Source organism: Typopeltis vanoorti, chromosome 14 (genome assembly GCF_054136105.1).
Source record: "Typopeltis vanoorti isolate ZY-2024b chromosome 14, IOZ_Tvanoo_1.0, whole genome shotgun sequence".
Classification (NCBI taxonomy): domain Eukaryota; kingdom Metazoa; phylum Arthropoda; class Arachnida; order Uropygi; family Thelyphonidae; genus Typopeltis; species Typopeltis vanoorti.
This window is the reverse complement of record NC_143562.1, coordinates 39079899-39103788: the sequence shown is the minus strand read 5'-3', so window position 1 is coordinate 39103788 and position 23890 is coordinate 39079899. Positions and strand designations below refer to the sequence as shown.

The following is a 23890-nucleotide window of genomic DNA, read 5'->3' as shown; positions in this document are numbered from 1 at the left end:
ATGCAGCTGAAAAGCCAGATGACCAATTGAAACTAAAGTGATGACTGATACCTAGATGGTTAGCCTTATTTAAGGCTTGAGTTGGCCCTCTCTGCCTGAGATTGCTCTCCAGTCATCCCTACAAATGACCATAAGACCACAGTGAACTAAGAGGATGGAACCACTTAAAAAAAAACCTCTCATAGTAAAAAAATAGACAATTTTATCTCCCCTTGGTAAATGTCGTATAATGTGGCTGGTCTACACCATCTCAAAAATTTGCTATTATTTAGAATGCTTCTTTCTAAATATAAAAATTGTCTGACTGAACAATAAAATTTCCACAATACAATATTGTAAAGCATTTGAATGTCATATTGCTAGTTTTCGGATTCGTGTTTTTTCCTAATTTTCCATAAATGGTATTTTAATTCATTAATTATAAAAATCAAAATTCTCTTCCCATTGCTCTCTGGTGGAGATACTATAAAAAAACAGAACAGTTTTATTTATTTATTATTATTTTTTTAATAATTGGTCCACACATGAAAAGCCACAAGACCTATAGCAGACTAGTGCCATGTGTGGAAAAGAGGAATGGAAAAAAGGAGGAAGAGTCTGTTCACATTTTGCTTGAACATCTGAGGGTTGTAATCTTTTGGGAAGGCAGAGTGGGAGAGACCTGTTCCAAAGGACAAAAGTGGATGGAATAAAAGAACAGGCAGTGAAGTTAATTCAGTAAGTTTTAAGATGGACTGTAAAAGAGTGTTGGTTAGCATTAGCTCTTGTTTTAATGATTTTGCAGGAGAGTGGAGGAATAATAGTGGCCAATTCAGCAGAGTGCTGTTCATGAAGGTATCTGTAGAAGAGGCACAAGGCAGAAACTTAACGTCTGAGAGGGATCATCAATTAGCCAGATTGCCCTCTTCTGGATAGAATCGAGCAATTTTAGAGGATTTGAGCTTTGTATAAAGTTAGCAGCTGTAAAGGTGTGAGGTAGTGTCTTGCATGAAAAAATACAAGTTTTTTGGCAGTTGCAGAAGCTATGGTTGAAATATGGTTGTGCCAGGAAAGATGGCAGGTGCAATTCAGTCCAAGAAGAGAAATCTGCACACGCTTGGATATTATTGTGTTACTGAAGGTAAAGGGAGAGATGCAAGCTCTTTCTTGAGCGAGATCAGACAGAACTGAGTTTTCATAGCCTTGAAGTTTACATGGTTGTCCTTGCCCCACTGGGATATAGCTAGGGGATCTAAGTTCAGGTCCCTGGTCATGGTAGATCTTGAAAATTCTTATATTTGAGCACTAACAGGTTTGTCAAATGAAAAGGAGGAATGGAGTGTACTGTCTTCAGCAAAAGTTATGGATAGGATTGGAAGCCTATCCATAACTTTTGGATTGTATATAAAGCAGGTCATTTATATACAAGAGGAAGAGAGTGGGTGAAAGAACATAACCCTGGGGTACTGCACCCTCATAATTACAGAGGACAGTCATTCTTGGAGGCAGACCATAGGATGGTAGTTTGAGTAGGCCCCTTTGCCAAACCCAATCAAATGCCTTTTGAAATGTTGAGGGCAACCATGTGAGTTTCTCTAAATTTCTCCATGGCTTGAGTCCATAGGTGGGTGGGTGGTGGAAGCAAGAAGACCAGCTGTAGATTGTGAGTGGTGGAATCCAAATTGCTGGTCACTGATCAGATGGTATGTCTCTAGATGGTTCAAGAGTTAGTTGTTGATGACATTCTCCATAAAAGTGAGAGCAATTGGATGGTATCTTGTTGGTTGACTTTTATCACCCTTCTTTGGGATGGGCTGGATGTGGACCTGTTTCCATGTTGTTGGGTAGATGCCAGTTGAAGAGGCGATACAAGATAGGTGTTAGTTCTGGGGGACAATTTTTTAACACAATAGGTGGGATACATCAGGACCACATGCTTTGTGTTCAGTTTAAGGATTTTTGGATTTCTTTTTGTCTGAAGGCTATGGGAGACATGAAAGGAGTCATTCTTGGTGGAGTGGAAGGAACTTTGACTAGGTCATCAATGCAAGAATTGGAAGAGATGAGTGATGCAAGTAAGTTAGCCCTTGTCTTTTGATGAGATGACTACAGTACCATCTGGATGTGAGAACAGTGGAAACCTTGGTGGGAAGAAGTTGCACCCGGTGACCTTGACAAGGGACCAGAAGGAGTGACTGCCATTTTGACAGGAGGTGAGTTTGCTGCATTTGGACCTGGTGATGATTATTTTAAACTGTTGTGGGTGCAGTATAGGCAGAGCGGGTAACTGGAGTTTTGGTTTTAAGCCAATTGTGGTAAGCAGAGTTTTTCTTTTACAGCATTGGCACACTTTTTTGAGAACCAAGACTTGGATGGTGGCTGAGAGCTTGGACTGGAATAGTGGATGAAAGCCTTCATTCCTATGGGGATGATTTCTGTTATTCAGTCTGAGCAGATGTTTGGATCAGAAGAATTGAAGTAGTCAGACCATGGGAAGGAGGCAAAGAATTCCCAGAGGTCCTCCCAGTTGGCACCCTTGCAGTGTCAAAGGACACGAGACTGAACTGGTGGGTGTAGATTGTTCTGTTGTAAGTAATGGAATGCCCAACACATTACATAATCTGTTCCAAATATGCAGGGCAAGAGGGCAGGTATAGAATGCACATTCTACTGTTTCCAATTGGTAACAGATGTCACAGATTGGATTTCTGATGTTCAAGTATCTCCATTTGATGGCATTTGCTGGAAGGTGACCATATGCAATTCTCCAAGCAAGATTGCTCTTGTTAGGATATCCTTGGAACTTCAGTAAGTTATGAAACAAAGATTATTGTCATTACTCTACTGTCGGGATTTGTGGCAAAAAGATGTTAAAGATTTCTAGGTTTTACATTTATTAATTGAAAGAATGCCATAGCATTCTTAGAGTTAAGCATTCAGGAACAATCTCAGCTTTTGGACCTTTATAATAATTTACTTCAAATAGGGAGAGATGAAAACTTAGGTAATACTGGAAAAGGTTTGCATATGTGCAATTAGTCTGCAACATTTTATGGATTTTTGATGCTGTATTGCTTAAATTGCAGAATTTTAACACTGGAATCCTAAAGCCTTTATACTTCTTTAATAGTTAAAGAAATTCCTTATTAACTTCTTGGTATTGGCTGGAACAAAAAAAAAAAAAAAAAAAATTGCACAGATTTACTGTATACTTGCATTTCTTTAGCTTCTGTAATGTCTGTGATATTTATTATGTACATGAGGTCTCATCAGTGGGAGCCAGACTCAGAAGAGATACCACTGTTGAAGCAATGCAAAAATCATAATTTCCCATATAAACAAAGTGAAAAAAACTTTCAACATCTCTGATCCAGAGTGTTTTAATACTCTGAATCAGAAATGGAAGAAGTCTTTCTTCCCTCCTGCTCTACTCGAAAGTGCATGATATCAGGGTTGCTTACAAACCTATCCAAACTGTCCATAGCCTTGCCTTGCCTTTTAAATCTCTGAAAGATGGCAACCTCTTCTACTGACTTCTGGATATTTATAGAATTTCATGTTTTTGGGGATTTAAATTACATAATCAGATAAGCAGAAGTTTTGAAATAAGGTGTCGTTGTCGATTCCGTTGAAGAGCTTCTAGATATGATTGTGAGCCTGTAGAACTGCTTTGGCAATCTGAACTTTGATGGAATAGAGCTTTTCTATAGGGTTATTGTCAATTTTCTGTAGAGCAGCAAAAATTGCTGGACAAGAATAGATATGGACAGGTGGTAGTTAGACTCCTGGACAGATATTTCATAGCTTCTAGTACTATCCTGCTGAATTTTTCATGCCATTAAAATGTTCTATCCTAAGATGATTGTGGTTATTTCTCTATTTTCGTTAATTTCACTGATTTCATACTTCTTGATAGTTTGTTTTAACAATCTTACTTTTGTGACAGAATTACCATCAGTTAGTGATAGTAATTTTTGAGGTGAGTATCTTGCATCTCTGCTCTCATTACCTTCAATATTTACATGGGCTGGTATCCATTGCAGTGTACAATTTTTATTTTTCAAATTTAAAGTTGTTGGATGTTCATGAATTTCCTGTGTGAGTTTTGTTTTTCCATTTTTTTAATGCTTCAAGTGCAAATTTTTGAGGCACTGAAGATGGTTATTCCTTCTGTAATGTTTAATACTGGATTAGAAAGAGAGAATTTTAGAGCTGCAGGTATGGCTGTTAATTCACAAGTGAAGTTTGAAGCTATTTTTCCAGCTGTTGATTTGATTTGTTTCCTTGCCTCCAGGTAGAATTAATAAAACTCCTGCTTCTCCTTCATTAAGTGCTTCATCAGATGATCCATCAATGTAGGCGATGACATGGTTTAGTTTATTTCAGTGATGTATAGTGTCAAGTCCTTTTCTTTTATTTTCATGCTGTGGATCCTTTTTTAAACAAGGTTCTAGAAGATTTAAGTTGATCATTGCATTTTTTTTTGATAGTATAATGGGAAAGAATGCCTCCTTACTTCCTTCGATAGACAAGTGCTCTAAGTCAGTCTGTTTTCTAATTTCACGATCATATTGCAAAGTAGATGATCTCTTTAGTCTAGATTTTCATGTCCAGGCATGAGAAGTCCTGAGTGAGATGTGGTTCTGTTGTTGGCTCCTGATTCTGTTAGTTAATTTAACTGTGGAGAGTTTTTTTTCTTTCTTCTAGTATGTGAAGTCCATGCTCTTGTTGAGCTTTTAAATTATTTGTGGATGAGACTGCACCTATAATAACTTTTGCTGCTCTTGATTGTACTCTATCAAGTTTTTCTTTTAAGCTAGTAGAAGCTGGAGCCCAGATGGATGAGGCATATTCCATAGTGGGCCATATGAGTGCTGTATATGTAGTTTTGAGTGCCTTTGGTTTTGCACCCCACATTGTTCCACAAAGGCTTTTGATGATATTAAGCTTTTTAAGAGCTTTATTAGATATATTTGTAATATGAGTTGTAAATCTCAGTTCAGTGTCTAGAGTTAGGCCTAAGTATTTTGGAGACTATTTTTTTTTTTTTTAAATTTTGGTATTATATATATTTTAATTTGGGGGTTATGTCTATTTTTTCTATCAGTTAAGAAGATACTCAATTTTGTATCTTCCAGATTTATCTAATTTAAGTTCCATTGCCTATCTTTCTGAGCCTTGCATTGATTTATTTAGGACTTTTTTCAGATTGTTGAAGATTACTGCTTGTGTGTCAGATTGCTATATCATCTGCAAAGCATGCTATTTTTGTATCATTTATGAATGTGAGGATGAATATTGTTCATATAAATGAGAAATAAGGGTGGACTTAAAACAACCCTGTAAGACTCCAGCCCAAGTTTGGTACGTGTTGGAATAAATTCCATTGACTTTATTTATCTTCCTTTCATGAAGTCTGAAATCCAAATTAATGTGTTTTCTCCCTTATTCAGATATTGTATGCAATTTTTATTAACTTTTTTCTCCATATATGATCGAAGGCAGCTGTAAAGAACCAAGAAGATGGCTATTGTTTTCTTTGGTGTTTTTTCTTGGAAGCCATCTATGATTGATTGGCCGAGAAAAAATAATTGCTCTTCTGTGCTGTGATGAGACCTGCATGAAGTTTGGTAGAAGTTGATCTTCTTATTTTCTAAGAGCCAATTCATAAGTGTAGTATGTATTATTCTTTTGTTTAGTTTACAGAGAATACTATAGTCAGAGCTATTGGTCTAGCTTTTACAGTCACTTGAGTTTTTGTTTAGATTTTAGAATGGTATTATGACTGATGTTTTTCAGATTTTTGGCTCTTTACCTATATTCCAGGAAGTATTAAATATCTTCAGAAGGCAGTTTTGTCTTTTTATCCCATGTTTTTAATCATATGTCCAAAGATAAGATCAATTCCAGGCGATTTGTCGAGGTCAATTTGACTAATTGCTGTTTCTAATTTTGTCGTGAAGTGCTGGGAAAATGTCTTTTTTCGAAGGATAGTTCTGGATTGTATTAGCAGATGTTTTGCAATTTTCATGTTCCTTTTGCCTTTTTTGTTATATTTCAGTTTGCTTACTTTGGAGTAATGTTTGGCTAGCATATCTGCCATCTGTTTGTTTGTTTCTGCTGTATTAATTCCTGAGGAGATTGTGTTTAAAGAGTGATCAGTATCTGGAAGTGTTGGTTTAAATATTTAATAATCTGATATTCCAGTGTTGAGTCTTTTCTTGAATGTAGTCTATTGCAAAATTCTTCCCACTTTTCTTGTTTACAGTTTGAAATTTCATCTTCAATTTTTTTTGAGTAAATGCTATTATCTTCTTTCTGTTTTTTCTGTATTATTTTGTTTTAACCGTTCATTGATAATATCTCTTTTGGTGATCATAGCATTTGATATTATGATCTTTCCAAAATGGAACCCAATTATTTTTCCTGAGTGGTAGCATATTTCTCATAGAGATCCCGGACTGCAGTTCTCGACATGTTAGCTACCCTAGATGCAGTAGTATGTTTCTGATCAAAACAGATGCTCTTCATGGAATTGGGTGTGCTAGAGCTTCCGTTAGCCAGCAATTTTCAGGGTTCTCTACAGGCTTTCACAGCTACCATATAGGCTCGGGCCCTCAAAGTTCCCACTTTGCTTCGCCCTGCAGAGCCTCCTCCCCCTCTACTTCTTGCCATTTCTGCCTTGCACATGAGCTAATACCTCAGATGTGGGGGCTGGACTTCTGCAAGGCGAAATAAGGTGTTAAAATGCAGAAAAGAAAAATCTGGGCTGGCACATCTGCCACATATCACACTGTCAATTGGGATATAACCACAGTGCCCTATCTGCAGGACAACTTTCCTTTATGGTGAACCAAGGAATCTACTGTGGTCATTCACCTACAAGACTCCCTCGGCATCTCATTTTAAATGACATCTGGAAATCATTTAATTAGATCTCTCAGTATACTAGAATTCAATTTTTTCCAACAATTTTTCATGTGGGAGACCACCACCCTTCTTGTTGGAGGCCTGACGTGGCTCTTTAGAAGTTCAATGTTTATCTCTAAAGCAGGGTTTCCAAATTATGTACAAAAATAAATAAATACAAAAAATATAAAATTAATAAAAATAAGGGAGAAAAAATTTTTTACCTGTCCACAGTACAGTATACTATAAGTTTATAACCTTTCGTGTGTAGGTGTTGCATAAAAAAATAAATAAAAAACTTCCCAAGAGACAACTAGTATATGCTATGCATCTCTGATACCTTGCTTTGTTTCTGTTTTGACATTTTATCAAGTTTTCATTTTTAGTCCTTTCATAATCTACCCTCTGAAGAAGGCACTGGTTCTCAGTGCACAAAACCAGTGTACATAATCTAGTTTGTACATAACACTAATGACTATTAAATTCAGATAGTTTATCAATCTTCTTTAAATTACCATTTTATTCTTTTGTTAAACATAATTAGGAGTATGATTAAAATATACTTTTAATTGGTAAGATAACAAATTTAATAAATATGCTATAAAATAAAGACCAAAAGGCTTCATTCTGGCAAAAAAAAATAAATATATATATGTAGAGGATATTATATATTCATTTAGATCTTAAAGTTCAGATAAAATTTTCCTGAGAGCGTTTGACTCGCAAACCTTTGGTATGCGGTCATCTTGGTTTTTACTAATGAGCTCAGCCCATGAGTCCATATATTTGCCTTTTATTATCATTTAGATTTCACTGCTCTGACAGCTGTTTTGAATCGTTCGGTTCTGGTCAAAGTTTAGTCATAGAGGGGAAAAAATCCCTCTGTGACTAACCATAGGCTTTAAGATCTAAATGGATATATAACATCCTTTACATAGTTAATAAGTACAGTTTGTTGCAATCTTCAAAATGACTTTGAGAAGTACCAAAATTTGTTGTTTGCATTTTGGTCTACAACTTTGCTGATGACAGTACTAAGAGCAAACGGATCAAATTACCTTAAGTAATTTGATCTAAAAATAGAGGAATCTCTTCTTCTGGCCTTTAAGATTAAAATCATGACTTTTGAATCTTTGCCAGCTGAATTTAGGAAATAGTTTGTCCAAACTGGATCTCTTGCCAAAGTGCAAAAGAGTCAAGTATTTAATAAAAAAAAAAAAAAAAAAGGAGAAAAAAGTATACATTTTTGAGAAATATATTTATCATAAAATAATTATTTCTAATGCTTTTCAGAAAGTCTATGAAAAATTTTTTGTTAATGTTATCCTATGTGAACTTTTGTCTGTTTTGTTGGTGTCCATCCAAATACACATTGGAGCACAGCTCTCAATATTGAACTGTACATGTAATATCATATAGGAAAGGCTAAAAATTATTAACCAAATTCACTTTTGTTTTTAAACTTGAACAGTTTAGACTAAATAAACAAAAGTTTTATACATGCATAATGTTAGAGGAAATGAAATTCATCAATGACATTTATATTTTGTATTGTAGCTTATTAACAGTACAGCTCAGAGTGAACAGTATCATTTAAAAAGAGAGAGAGATCATCTTTTAAAGTTGGAAGATCAGATAGTTTCAAAGTCTGTCTGAAAGCATAAGTAGTTAAAACTTCTTTTAAGCTTGATCACTATAGATGTGTGGGAAACAAAATAGTTAAGGACTCTTAGAGGGAGGCTATACATCTCACACCAGTTGTAACATCATCCCTTAAACTCATTCACACTAGATGCATAGAACTACAAGAGGTAAGTGGTTCCACTCACTCAGTACTCTATGAGAGAAAAATCTAACTCTGACTCCTTTCTTCATAACTTAACTTTCTTCCACATAACATTACTTCCATGAATGCCCCCTTGTTCTTATCTCCACCTTCATCATCAAATTCCTGCCATACCCCTCAAGGGGTGTACAGGATATGATAGTACTACATGAAAAATTTACATCATTACTAACTCCCTATCTACAATTTTCCTCCAAATCAGTCTGTTACTTGTCAAGACTCCACCATTATCACATCTTATATTTCTATCATCTAAGGCACTTTGTACCATATCAATCTGCTAACCTGGCAGAGAACACTTGTTTTGCTAATCTTTCATCGCCCATTCTGTTTAAGTGACCATACCACCTCAGATTAGCTCTGCTAATGCATTCCTGGATGCTGACAATGTCAAGTTCTTTCCTAATATCCTTGTTTTTAATATGATATTGACATTGATGCCATCTGTTCACGCCTTTAATCTTTCTCAGGACTTGCATATCTGTGGTCTCTAGTTTTTGGTCAAGTGTTTTACTTCTGACCCAGCTCTCAGATCCATGAGTTAAAACTGGTTTGAACACTGTCTTGTATACAGCTAATTTAATGTTCCGACTAATTTCTTTCTTATTCCATATGAATTTATTCAATTGACTTCCTACCATACCCGTTTTGTTGATTCTGTTGTCTATTTCTATATTTAATTTACCATCTTCACTAAAAATTGTGCCTAAGTAGCTGAAATGTTTTACTTGTTCCACAAGTTCTCCGTTCACAATTCAGTTGACATTTTCAACTATTCTGCCTATTTTCATTGTCTTTGTCTTTTTATTGCTGACCTTCATACCATATCTATTACAACAGTTATTCAATTTAGTCAAGGAATCTTGCAGACTTGTAGCAGATTTATTTAGAAGTATAACATTGTCTGCATAAAGCAAAGAGCTGACATTAACATCTCCAATTTTGATATCAGGTCCAGTACCACTTTCTTTCATAATATGATCCATATATTTAATGAATAAAAGAGGGGATAATGTACATCCTTGTCTATCACCAGATTTAACATTAAACCATCTTCCTTCAATCCTAACTGCTGATTTACAACTCGAATAAAGACTAAGTATTGCTTGATATAATGCCCCATTGACACCATATAACTGTAGCTTGAATAGCTACAGTTATATGGTGTTCAGTTATATGGTATTACCTGTTCACATGCCTTTTCCAAATCAACAAAACTTAAACACAGTTCTTTGTTATATTGCCATGATTTCTCCACTATTTGTAGTAAAGTGAAAATCTGATCCTGACAGCCTCTATTTGGCCTGAATCCAGCTTGTTCTTTACCAAGCTTTTTTTTCCACAATTCTTCTCAACAGTTTCTCAAGTGTACTTACATAAATCTTACCAGGAACACTCAGTATGGAAATACCTCTGTAATTCTCACATTCAGTTTATTTCCCTTTTTATATATGGGTACTATGAGAGCTCTACTCCAATCATCGGTAATTCGTCCCTCTGAACTATGCAGTGCAGCCACTGTAAGACTTTTATACCACCATACTTAAGCATTTCTGGTCGAATATCGTCTACTCCCGCTGCCTTTCCACATTTTAAGCCTTTGATGGCTTTTTCTGCTTCAAGTATGGATATGTATTCCTGGCTGTATGCCTGTTGAGTGTTTGTTACCACTGTGCTATCACTGCTTGTTTCATTTAGCAGTTTTTCAAAGTAATTACTCCATACTTCAAGGATATCTTTTTCTCCTGTTTTCATTTCACCTTTATCATCTCTAATTCCTTTTACAGCACTCTTTCCTCCATTCCTAAGCTTCTTCAACAACCTCCAGAATATTTTGCCACCTTCTTGATATTTATTTTCTATGTTCTTGCCAAAGTCCTCCCATGACTTTTGTTTAGCTAGTTTTACACAGTATTTAGCTATCTTACATTTGTCTCTGTATTCTCTAAGAGCAACAGTTGACTTATTTGCTAGGAACTTTTGATATGCTTTCTTCTTTTCCTTCACTGCCTCTTTTACTTCTTGTATCCACCATGGAGTCCTGATTTTTCTATCCTTGCAGACAACCTCACCACATGCCTCTTTGGCTGAATCAATCAGTGTTTTCTTCAAGTTTTGCCACTCAATCTCCAAGGTTTGGTTGCTGTTTTCAAACTCTTTCATTTTTTCTTCAATAATCTTTATGTATTTTAGTCTACAGTTCACATCTGAGAGCTGCTCAACTTTTATTCGCTTTAAAACTTTCTTACATGTTATTCTTTTCAATATGAAATTCAATTTTATCCTGCTCAAGACTAAATAGTGATCACTTCCAATTTCAAATCCTCTGTATACTCTAGTGTCCTGCACCAGGGAGAAAACATCACTATCAACAATAACATAGTCAATGAGACTTTTCTTATTCCTAGCCTCTTCTCTCCATGTGAATTTGTGCACATTTTTATGTTGGAACATGGTGTTAGTAATAACCAGTCCATGTCCTGAGCAGAAATCCAACAAATATTTGCCATTATTATTAGCTTTGCTCTTTTCTCCAAATTTCCTAAAATATTTTTGTATGTCTCATAATCACTTCGTACTCTGCTATTTAGATCCCCAACAAGGAACAACTTTTCCTTTTTCATTGTGTCAGTAGCTTTCTCTAGAGCCTCTCAAAAAATTCTTCCACTTCTACTTTAGTAGAGCCTTCTATGGAACCATAGGCACAAATAAGTCTCATTGTCCAGTTCCCCATTCTGATATTTGTCCATATCACTACTCGAGACTGCTTGCCATTCAAGAAGATTAGCCTTGTATTTAGTGTTGAATACTACGGCTACTCCTTTTCCTTTCATACTATTTTTTTATTTATTTTTATTTTTTTTGAATAATGGCTTCACACATGTAAAAGAAAACTAAATATACTTTTACTCCTATATATTTTGCTCAATATTTTGCTCCTTTTCCTTTCATACTATTTTTTTATTTATTTTTATTTTTTTTGAATAATGGCTTCACACATGTAAAAGAAAACTAAATATACTTTTACTCCTATATATTTTGCTCAATATGGCATGAGCTTCTTTCAGGGAGAAAACAGAAAAACTAACACTTAAATTCTGAATACAAGAACAAGTTGTTCAGCATGCGTATAATATGTCTCGGTTGCAGCTGTCCAGTAGAAGGAAACACTATTAGAGTTCAGAAACATTGGAATAGATGTTGGTATCATTAATTAATTTAAAAATAAATAAAAATATAAAAAATTATAAACAAGTTAACAGCAATCACTTCTCAAAACCAAAAAAAAAGGCATATAATCTGTCTGATTAAGATTAGGACATCATAGCATCACCCTTATATCTTTGGTGATGATGATGTTCTAGTTTCGGTGTAGTTTTTGAGTGTGGTTAGTTTAGCATAGGGCAAATTTCCTTTTGGAAGCTTTGCAGATTTTAAAATGTTGGGTACATATAACCAGATATTATAGGGGATGCAGATGCTTGGTTCTGTTTTGGCCATAATGTGCAGGCTTGGTATTTCCTTTGGAGTTATGGCCAAGACTGAGGATGTTAACTTCTTTCTTAAGCTGAAATGATGACTGGTTAATTTCAACATGTTCTGGAAGTAAGTTATCAAGGAAAATGCCTCAATTACCTCTGGAACATGCATAATTAACCAGTCATTTCACCTCAGAAGCAGATTTAAATCAGATTAACGTATCTGACGGTGCATATAAGACGCATCCCTTTTTTGTACACATTTTTAGGGAAAAAAAAATTATCACTGAATATTATAATGAATTTACCGTATTTCAAATATAAAGTAATAAGTAGGTCTACTTTCAACAAATACCTAATCTAACTAGGAAAGAGTACCCACCTTTTAATCTTCTTCGTCAAAACCTAGAAATTCATCTCCAGAGCTAAATAAAGAGACACTTGAAACCTCTTCTACATCATATTCTCAGTTGAGGTGGCTTGAAATGCCTCTCTACAGCCCTGTTTCCATGTTCTTTAGCATACACAATCACACGTAGCTTGTATGCAATATTATAGCAATGCTGACATTTTTCAGCCATAATTTGCCAAGAAATTTGGAGAAAATTTAACGACAGAAATTTATCATTGTTCACAACAACTGCGACAACAACTGGAAAGTTTAAGCAAACAGGAACACAGCTGTGATCATCAATGACAGTGCATGCGCATCCACTGAACTCTACATAATTGGAATGCTCTCACACACCGCAAGGAAGCAAGAAAGAAATCCTGTAACTCGGAACAGAGAACATTTCCAGAAATGAAAGTAATAAAAAACTGAGAATCGGCATATAAGACGTACCCTGTTTTTCAGACCTATTTTCAAAGAAAAAAAAGTGCATCTTATACACCGGCAAATACAGCCTTTCTGGAATCTGCAACAGTAATGCACATTCTCCAAACTAAATTTGGCTGCATCACATTGCAAAAATCTGGGAGACCATCATTTTGAGACTTTCAGCAAAATTCCATCACCATGCCCATAGAGGGCCAGTTAGGACTGTAGGAGCCAGCCTTTTATGGTTGATCTGCATTTTCCTTCCTACTGGTGTGCTGGCATGTACATGCTTAGTATATTTTTTTTTGCTCCTGAAGATGCCTTGGCAAACGAGCCAAAATATTGGGTTAGTAATCTAATTAGCTAAATAAGTTTAGTCTCTTATTAGTTTTAAACATGTTTTCTCCAGTTTGGGTAAAAAATTCATTAAACAATAATGCTCAATGTAGCCATGGATTTGAGGTTATCTGGTGTAAAACGGAGGCTTAACAGGATGAAATATATGGTGTGGTGTTGCTACAGATCTAACAGTTCAGTTGCTGTGGGCAATGAAATGCATTGCAAAATTGCCCTAATTTGTAATCATTATGGGTGAGTTAAATTATCTGAACATTGATTGAGGCTGCATCACATTGCTAAGAATGTGGAAGACCTTTAGTGAGATTCCATCATCACACCCATACAGGGCACCAGTTAGGACTATAGAAAAAACCTGCCTTTTACAATCAAATTATGTGCCCTGTGTGCACATAATTAGTATATTAGTCATAAAAAAGCTTTGTGACTAAGAAAAATGTCAGCTTAGTAATCTAATAAGGTAAATAAATTTAGTTAGGTAATTATTAATTTTGGGCATATTTTCTCCACTAAACATCAACATGAGTGATAATGAACGTTTCAAACATCTATACCAGATTATCCTAACGATGCAATCACCTGATTAATTAGTACTAGCCCCTCCCCCACTCAGCCTCTTTGTTCATGATGCTCCTGTATAGACAGTTACTTACTGGCTTTTTCTTATAATTACATGCACAGTCTGCTTGGCTCAGTTGGACAATTTTCTCTTTTCCATCCTCACCTATATTGAAAAAAAGTCTAGGCCCCCTTCACCATATTCATAACTATGCTTATTTTGACATTCAAATCATTATCATATTTGCATACCGTAGCTCTCCCATCATGATTTAATTTCCCTGAGTTTTTGCATCAGGTCTCACCCAGTAAATAACTTCTCTAGGCTCCTGAATTCATGTCATTTAAGTGCAGGCCATCCCTTTTATACAAGTCTTTCCTGCCATCATATCCAATCTACACATCCAAAACTTGCCCATTTCTTCTACACAGCTTGTATATAATCATTTGTCATAGCTCTGTTTCTTAACTCAGTACTATCATATCTCAGCAACAGACTACACATTCTGTTGCTCTTCTTTCTTTCTTCTTCCAGCAATCCTTTCATATCTTCTCATATATTGTATTTATCACTATTTAACCATTTGTTCCAATGAGCACTACCATATTTTATTAGCATTTGACCTCCATGGAGTCAAAAGACTCATTGTGGGAGATCCATCCCATACTTTATCAAACAAAAAAGATTATCGAACTATGTCTCAAACCGATTCAGTTTCCACACTCACCACAATTCATTCTGCTCACCAATTACTCTCCATATAAAGAATTCACTTCTCACTTCCCTGCTCTCACCCTCTTTATACAGCTTTTAGGGATGGCCTCTTGTTCTACCTTTGTCTCTCTCTCTCTACTCTATGAAAAATCTCTGCATAATCTGGTAACAACCCCTCACCAGCTTATATCTCAGTCATATTCCCTCTCCTATTCACAAGGTTTTGCAAGTTGTATTCTCTCATTCTCCTCATATCTGACATTCCATAGACCTGATGCAGACTAAGTAAACCTTCTCTGGACCCTCTCCAGTATTTCCTCATCCTCTTGAAATCCAGGCAACCAGCTGGATTCCAGTGGAATGAGCCAATCGGCCAATCCTGATCAAAGCCTTATATAAGAGAACCATAACATCTTTGCTTTCTGCATGTAAATGTCCTCCGCATTATCGCCATAATCCTTTATGATCATCTTAAAATTTTAGCAGCGTGACCCTTAAACAGCTGTCCACCATTACTCTCAGATCTTTCATCTCTTCCACCTCTTTCAAAATTTTCCCATTAATTTTATACTCTGCATCCCAACCTTGTCTACTAAATTTCAGTACTTTGCAACATTGAACTGACAGCTCCATTATTATTATTATTCAGGCCTCCAAGGAGTCAAAAGACTCATCGAGGGAGGTCCTTCCTAAGACGTAGTCTGTCAAGACTCATCAAGGGGAGGTCCCCCCCTGAGAAACACAAAGTCTATCATACAACTCTTTAAACTCACTGACCGTTCTCGCTTCCACCACTCCATCAGGCAATGCATTCCACAGCTCAACCACCCTCCACACAAAGAAACCACTCCTTACCCTCTTGCTCACAGTTTCCTTTCGTAACTTCCAGGGATGGCCTCTTGTCATCACTCCTTCCCACTGTTCAACCAAGCGAAAGAACTCCCCAGTGTCAACCCTGTAACCACCTCTCAACAGTTTAAAAGTCTCATTCATATCACCTCTCCTTCTTCTATCCACCAAACTCTGCAGTCCACATTCTCTCAGCCGATCCTCATAACTATCCTTGTACAGTCCTGAAACCATCTTTGTCATCCGTCTTTGTATCCTTTCCACAGTTAATTTATCCCCTTCAAATCCTGGGGACCAAATCTGAGAACAATAGTCCAAGTGTGGTCTGATCAGGGAATTATACAACGGAATGATAACCCTCTTATCTCTGCAGGTCAGTGTCCTTCTCATAATAGCAGCAATCCTCTGTGTTACCTTCACCACCTTTGCAATATGTCCCCTTAACTTCTGGTTTCTATCAATCATCAACCCCAGATCTCTTGTCTCCCCTACTTCCTCCAGTATAACTCCTCCCATAGAGTATGCAGCATCCCATCGATGTTTCCCAAACCTCAAGACCTTACATTTTGCTGCATTAAACTGAAATCCCCATTCATTTGCCCATCTATCTAGCTTATTTAAATCCTCTTGCAGGGCTACCACATCTGCACTATTACTAATAATTCTTCCCAGCTTCGCATCATCTGCAAACAACTGAATATTCCCCTGCAATCCACTGGCTATGTCATTGATATAAAGGTTAAACAATATAGGTCCTAGTACTGGTCCTGTGGGACCCCACTTGTAACCCTCTGCCTCCTGGAAACTACTCCACCATACACAACTCTCTGATACCTATCAGACAGCCAATCCTGAATCCAGTTGACCAATTTGACATCCAGACCCATGTGCTGCAACTTAAATATCAGCTTATCATGTGGCACCCTGTCAAATGCCTTCGCCAAGTCTAAGAAAATTGCAGTATATGCCTTTCCCTCATCTAATGCTCTTGTAACTTTATCATGAAAGGCTAGCATATTGCTAAAACAAGAGCACCCCTTCAGAAACCCATGTTGACTCTAACAGATAACATTACCCTCATCTGCCCAATGCTATATACGGTCCTTCACTACTTTCTCCAAGATCTTACTAACTATTGATGACACACAAAGCGGTCTATAATTAGACACTTCCAGTCTGCTACCACTCTTGTGCAATGGCACTATCTCACCTTCCTTCCATTCCATGGGCACCTTTCCAGCAGCCAGACTTTCATTGAAAAGCCAGGTCAAAGGCACTGTCAGTTCCCTAGCACATTCTCTCAAAACTCATGGTGAAATACCATCCAGTCCCACAGCTTTACTGACATCCAGAGTACTCAGTATTTTAAACACACTCTCTCTCCTCCTGTACCTCTAAACCTTGAACCTGCCCTATCCCTCTAGCATTAAAACTGACTCCTCCAGGATGAAATACTCCAATAAAGTGTTCATTGAACAATTCTACTATGTCCGCTGCATCAGTTACTCTATTCCCATTTTTATCCCACAATATCATTTTTCCACAGTCATTTCTCCTCCTACTGGTCACATATCTGAAAAATTCCCTAGGATTTTCTTTGGATCTTAGGGCTAATCTCCTCTCATATTCCAGTTTCGTCTTCCTTAACATACTAGTCACTCTTCCGGCCTGTGTCTTATATTCTTCATGCATCTTCTCTTCTCCTGTCTCCTTATATCTCTTCCACAGCCTCTTTTTTGCATGCAATTCCTGTTTAATATTGTTTGTCATCCACTTTACTCCAAATTGCGTCCTCTTCTTCACTCGTGGTATACAACTTATTGCTGATAACAAATATTCTTTCACAATTTCCCATGCACTAGTGATATCCCGGCCTTCCAATTCCTCCCTCCATGAAACTTCCCAAAGTTGACGTCTAAGACAATTATAATCACCTGCCTTATAATTCCACATAAGTTCCCGTCTCTTTGATACTCCTGCATGTCTATTCATTTTCCAAGTCAACACCATATGGTCACTCTCTCCAACTGGTGGGAGAGACGTCAACTCAGTTATTATCAACTCTTCTGATGCTATAACCAAATCCAAAACTTTTGAACCTCTTGTTCCCTCTGTTACATGTTGCCAAGACATTTGTCCCTCAAGAATTCTAGAAATTCCATTCCCCTATTGCTACATGCATCTTCCTCTCTCCAATTTATACTACTACTGAAGTTAAAATCTCCCATAACAATCATTCTTCTTACACTTGCCAAACTTAGCTGTCTAAATATCTCCTGGTCCCCGTCCTCTGTGCTCCTGGGTCTGTAGCAACACCCCACTAAATATCCTGTCTTGCCTACCTCTACCTCACACCATACGCTCTCAAAATCATTTGTCTCACTTCCTTCCAAATTCTCCACTCTTAGAGGACATAGGTCATCACTTATCATAAGCAGTACCCCACCACCACCACCACCACGCTTTCCCCTCCTATCCTGACGAAAAATGCTATACCCAGCGACTTCTATTCCTGTTGTTATATCCCCTTCTGTCAACCACGTCTCAGTGATCACAATTTTTGGCCAGGCTGATGCTATCTGCGCCACCAATTCCTCTCCCTTATTCCGGATACTCCTGGCATTAGTATAAAGCATATAAATGCCATTGTTTCTATATCCAGCATTATCCCTTCTAGACTCCACTGAGCTTAGTGTTACCTGACATTGTCTCCCTTCTCCCAAGTATCCATTCCCACAAGAGGCCACCCCTGGTATCATCCTCCCTGGAAAAGATATAATCAGCACTACTCCCATGATCAAACTGAGATCCATTCTGCTAAGATTCTTCTGAAAGGCCACATCTACTCTACTCTTCATAGTTCTTCCCAAATTTACATCGTCAACAATCCATTCTGCTAAGATTCTTCTGAAAGGCCACATCTACTCTACTCTTCATAGTGCTTCCCAAATTTACATCGTCAGCAAATAGCTGCACATCTCCAGATAAGCCAGTCTCAATGTTGTTAACATAAGAGTTAAATAATAATGGTCTCAAAACAAATCCCTGTGGCACTTCACTAGTAACCTTTCTCTTTGTGGATACCACTCCTCTATACACAACCTGCTCTGACAGCCAATCAGCTGTCGAACTCACTAGTGTTATCTAATCTCATCTGTTTCAGTTTAGCTACTAGCTTGTCATGTGGTAGTCTCTCAAAGGCCTTTGAAAAATCCAAGTATACCACTTTATGTGCATCTCCTTTATCCAGTGAATTTTGTCACCTTTTAATATGTAAGCAGATTGCTATAGCATGACCCCCCCCCCCTTAACAAACCCATGCTGGAAAAAAAAAAAAAAATACTGCTATTATCAATCCACTTCTGAATCATAGTTTTCACTTTTCACTTTTCTCACTTTTTTCACTTTTCTATTTCATGAAATGTATTGTTACATCCTTAATTTTTGGACCCAGAAAGCTTGAAGTAGTGACTGTTATCAAATAAAAATCTAATGACAATATCACTACAATGAACTTTACTGACTCTAGTAGCAAGACTTATACGTTGGTTAGACATAACTGGTAATTAGTTTACGGAATTAACCGCATATAAAGTATATTAATTAAAGGTAACTTTAATGAATAACTTCTATATTTCGGCAACGTCACATTGCCATCTTCAGGAACATAAAGATATGGTATGTACACTCAGGAACTAACACAAAGCAAATGAGGAAGAAAGCAAGAAACTAATATTGTTCCTAAAGTCCTAATGGTGCCCTCTTGCGAGCTAATTTGGTAGTCTTGGCAGTTGGGCTGAAGTTCTCATAATGAAAGTCTCCCAAATTTGGGGCAGTTTCACGCACCCGAATTTGTTGAGGTTAGGAACGTTTTTTAGAGCTGCTGAAGATTCTTTGAATAATCTTTCGTATTTAAACTTGCTGCGATGAATTATTTTTGTTTTCTTCCAACGAATTTTAAAGTGGGTATCTAAGGCATGGTCTGCTAGCCCAGAGCGGCTGTACTGGTGAAACCGGATGTAGTCTTGGTGTTCTGAAATCCTGATATTTGTTGTTCTGCCTGTTTGGCCAAAGTAGGACAATTTGCAGCTGCAAGGGACCTGGTATACACCAGGTAGGTCTAGGGGAAGTGGTTGGTCTTTGGTAGAGCGGATAAGGGATGCCAACTTTTTATATGGTCTGTAACAGGAAGTAAGGTCATATTTTTTTGAGGATATTGGTTATTTTCTCAGAGGTGCCCTGGATGTAGGGGATGTTGATAGACTTGGTGTAATCTTTATTGGGGAGGGGGGGGTTGTGGTTTACAGGTTTTAGTATTTTTTGGATTTTTTGGGGGTTATAGCCATTGGCTAAGAAAGTGTTGAGGATGTGGTTTAGTTCAATAGTCAGAGCCTTGTCATCTGAGCAGATTAATTTTGCCCTGTTATATAGTGTTTTTATCACCCCATATTGTTGTGAGGGGGGGGGGGTGATTGCTGGTGAATGTATCTGCCAGTGTGGGTGGGTTTTCTGTAAACAGAGAAAACCAAAGATCCATCAAGCTGGTGGGTGATTAAAGTGTCTAGGAAGGGTAGGGTGTTGTTTTCCTCTTTTTCTAAGGTGAACTGGACTCTGGGGTGTTGGATGTTTAAGTGTGTTAGAAAGGAGTGGAGTGTGTCTGAGCCATGTGGCCAAATAGCAAACACATCATCCACATAACGAAGCCAAATAGTGGGTTTTTGTGGGACGGAGTTTAAGGCTTTCTCTTCAAATGTCTCCATAAAGAAATTAGCCAAGGGTGGGGAAAGTGGTGAACCCATGGCTGTCCCCTCTATCTGTTTGTAGAACTTTCCTTACCAAACGAAATAGCCTGAGTTCATTGTGGACTGAAATAGGGCTGAGATATCGGGAGGAAACTTGGCTTGGATGAGCTCAAGGGTTTCTTTGAGTGGGACATTAGTGAATAGGGAGGAGATGTCAAAACTGACCATTATGTCAGTGTGTTTGAGTGTGAGGTTTTCTATACTAGCTTTAAAGTGGGCTGAGTTTTTTATGTGTGATGGTGTGTTGCCAGTGTAGTGTGTGAGCGTTTTGGCTAAATGTTTGGCTAATTTATATGTGGGGGAATCAATGCCATCCACTATGGGATGCAATGGCACATTTTGTTTATGTATTTTTGGGAGTCCATATAATCGGGGGGTCTAGAGTTATAAGGTTTAAGTTTGTTGGTGACTTCCACAGGCCAAGAAGTGACTTTCTTAAGGAGTCTGTGGATAGTTCTAATCTGAGAGCTGGTCGGATTATATTCAATGGGGAGGTAAGTAGTACGGTCTAGTACTAAAGAATTTAGCTTACCTTTGTAGTCTTTTTGATTGAGTACCACAGTGACGCTTCCCTTGTCAGCTTTGGTGATTACTATTTTTTTGTTGTTTTTCAATTCTTGTAGGGCTGTATATTCGTTTTTGGATAAGTTGGATTTTGGAGGTTTGGCTTTAGTGAGAACATAGACTACATCCAATTTTACGTTGTTGGCGATATGGTTAGACAGGTTGCCTGTTTGGCCAAACAGGCAGAACACCAAGACTACATTCGGTTTCACCAGTACAGCCGCTCTGGGCTGGCAGACCATGCCTTAGATACCCACCATAAAATTCGTTGGAAGAAAACAAAAATAATTCATCGCAGACAGTTTAAATACGAAAGATTATTCAAAGAATCTTCAGCAGCTCTAAAAAAACGTTCCTAACCTCAACAAATTTGGGTGCACGAAACTGCCCCAAATTTGGGAGACTTTCATTATGAGAACTTCAGCCCAACTGCCAAGACTACCAAATTAGCCCGCAAGAGGGCACCATTAGGACTTTAGGAACAATATTAGTTTCTTGCTTTCTTCCTCATTTGCTTTGTGTTAGTTCCTGAGTGCACATACCATATCTTTATGTTCCTGAAGATGGCAATGTGACGTTGCCGAAATATAGAAGTTATTCATTAAAGTTACCTTTAATTAATATACTTTATATGCGTTGTTAATTCCGTAAACTAACCAGTTAGAACTTTACTGACATAGACATATTCTTACCTGAGGTATGATATGCAGATACAGTCTCATTTGAAGATAGTCTTCATATATAGTACTTAACATATTCATTTCATTTATTTGACAGTTATACTTTGTGATATTAATATTCAAGAATGTGAAAGCAGAACTAATCCAAGTTGTTTTTAATTTGAGATTAAACTAGATAAGATTAATTTTAGTTTATTTATGAACTGGAGACAAAAAGATTTTAAAAAAAAAAAAAAAAGCAAAAACAAATCTGACAACGAAAAGGACAGAGCTTATTTTTACTACTACTTGTAAATTTATTTGCTTTCTGATAGTTCTCAGAGTAGCTTTGAGGTTATATATATTCTGCATTAATGTTTGCAATTATTATTGATAGCTTGAAAGTTTTTTGCATCTTTAAAAATATGACTTCTTATAATAAGTAGTGAAGAAAAGAGCCTACAAGGTATCATCACTTGGCATTAAACATTATAAGGGAGGGAATAATAAATATTTATTTTTAAGTGAAGTGTTTGTAATATGAAACTTTAAGTCTTAAGTGATAACTTAGAAGTTACATACTCCTCAAAATTAGTTTCTTTGATAATTTTCTCTTCTGTGTATGTGTGTGTGGTATATATGCTTTTTATGCATAACTATTGATTAAGGATATTCCATTGGCTTGAGAGCACTCTTTTGACTATCATTTATCTCTAAAGACAGGCAACGAACTCAAAACATTTGAAACAGCTTAATTCATTAATAAGTTTTAATGACTCTGAAGACTTTTAGCTAGCCCTTTTCTTCATTATAAACATTTTACACATTTATTAATAGTCTCATATTTCACTTATGAAATATGAGCTTTCAGAACTATTGAAATTTCATGTTAAGTGAAAATATCAAGCCAACTTCTCAAGAAGATTATCAATCACTTCTAAGTGATTGATAGTGCATTCTTTGTAAACAAAAGAATGTTTACAAAGTTTCCCATTGTAAACATTCTTTGCTTGCATTATATATAAAATAAATGGATATTTCTTATCCTCCCTTTTAATAATGGCTTAAAATTTTAAGTAAGGATAGCCTAGAGTAGGTTTTCAATACATCATGCTATGTGGTTCTTCGTTTTTGTGCTTACAAATTTTATTTAGTTTTACTATATATTTAAACTGCTCTTATCAGAATCATGCTGATTTATTAGTGCTTTCATTTACTGACAAGATTTTTTTTTTTAAATTTATACACACTAAAAAAAAATACATTGTAACAGAATCACTATAATAGTTACTACAGCTATAAGGATTTTGTATTCATTATGTAGGGAATTGGAGCTAGTCAGTGGGCACCTGGGGTTGTAGGAGCACCACCATATGGATACAGTCCTGTAGTTCCCGGAATGGTTTCCCAGTCTCAACATGGGGTAAGAAATATTCTATATTTCTAATACCTTATCATGTTGCAAAGCTGGTATATCTGCATAACATTAAAAAATAATAATAATAAAAAAACCTTATTAACATTTAAGCACTTGAAGATTTATACAAGGTACAGCTCAAAAGTTTTGACAATTAAAACAATAAATATACCATGCTAATTTTAGATTAAACTTCAAAGTAAACTCTTCCTTGATTGATGCACTTGTTTACATATTCAGACAATTTGCTGAGGCCATCCAGAAACTCTTTGAAATGCTATTTGGCTCCCTTGTAACTGCACTCTGAATCTTGTTTAGTGTTTGGAAATTACTGCCTTTTAACAAACATTTCAATTTTGGAAAAAGAAAATAATCAGCTGGAGCAAAATTTGATGGGTGGTGAAGGGCAGTGACTTTCCTGCTTGTCATAATTTGCTTCACAACTGAATTGTTGTGTGAAGATTCATTGTCATGAAGCACTAACCAATAATTGGATTGGTGCAATGCTGATCTCACTCAATTCATTCTTTGTAGCAATGGAAAACATCTTTATAAAATTCCACAATTTACCTTTTGACCATCAGGGACAAGCTTGGGATGAATAATTCCTTCTCTGTGTTGAAAAACTATGAGCATCATTTTCACTTGAGATTTTTGAAAACACTGTTTCTTAGGTTTTGGTGAATTTTTCCCTCACTTCATCGCAGAATCACATGAAAATATGGCAAACACATTTCGCCACCAGTAACAATTTTGTTCCAAAAAGGCTCATCTTCTGCCATTTTTAAGAGGTCTTGATGCAAAGCAACCTGATCCTGTTTCTGCTCTATCATCAGGGAGTGAGGAAAATTTTGCACACACCTTTCTTTTTCCTAAATCATCTACTATTCAGCATGCAGTCTCTTTACTGATATTTAACATTTGTGCAATCATTTT

At 36.6% G+C, this 23890-nt stretch overlaps 1 protein-coding gene across 3 annotated transcripts in view; it reads left to right on the top strand.

Moving 5' to 3' along the window:
• The window catches only part of LOC150099381 (phosphatidylinositol-binding clathrin assembly protein LAP-like), a 289787-nt gene that overhangs the window by 240907 nt on the left and 24990 nt on the right, over positions 1 to 23890 (top strand). For 2 of the 3 annotated variants that reach the window (XM_090404459.1, XM_090404458.1), the window contains one exon: positions 22862 to 22960. The exons of the other annotated variant lie outside the window; for it this stretch is intronic. In XM_090404459.1, the coding sequence (XP_090260585.1) occupies positions 22862 to 22960 (99 nt within the window). The remainder of the gene's footprint in view (positions 1 to 22861; positions 22961 to 23890) is intronic. 3 annotated transcript variants of the gene reach the window in all.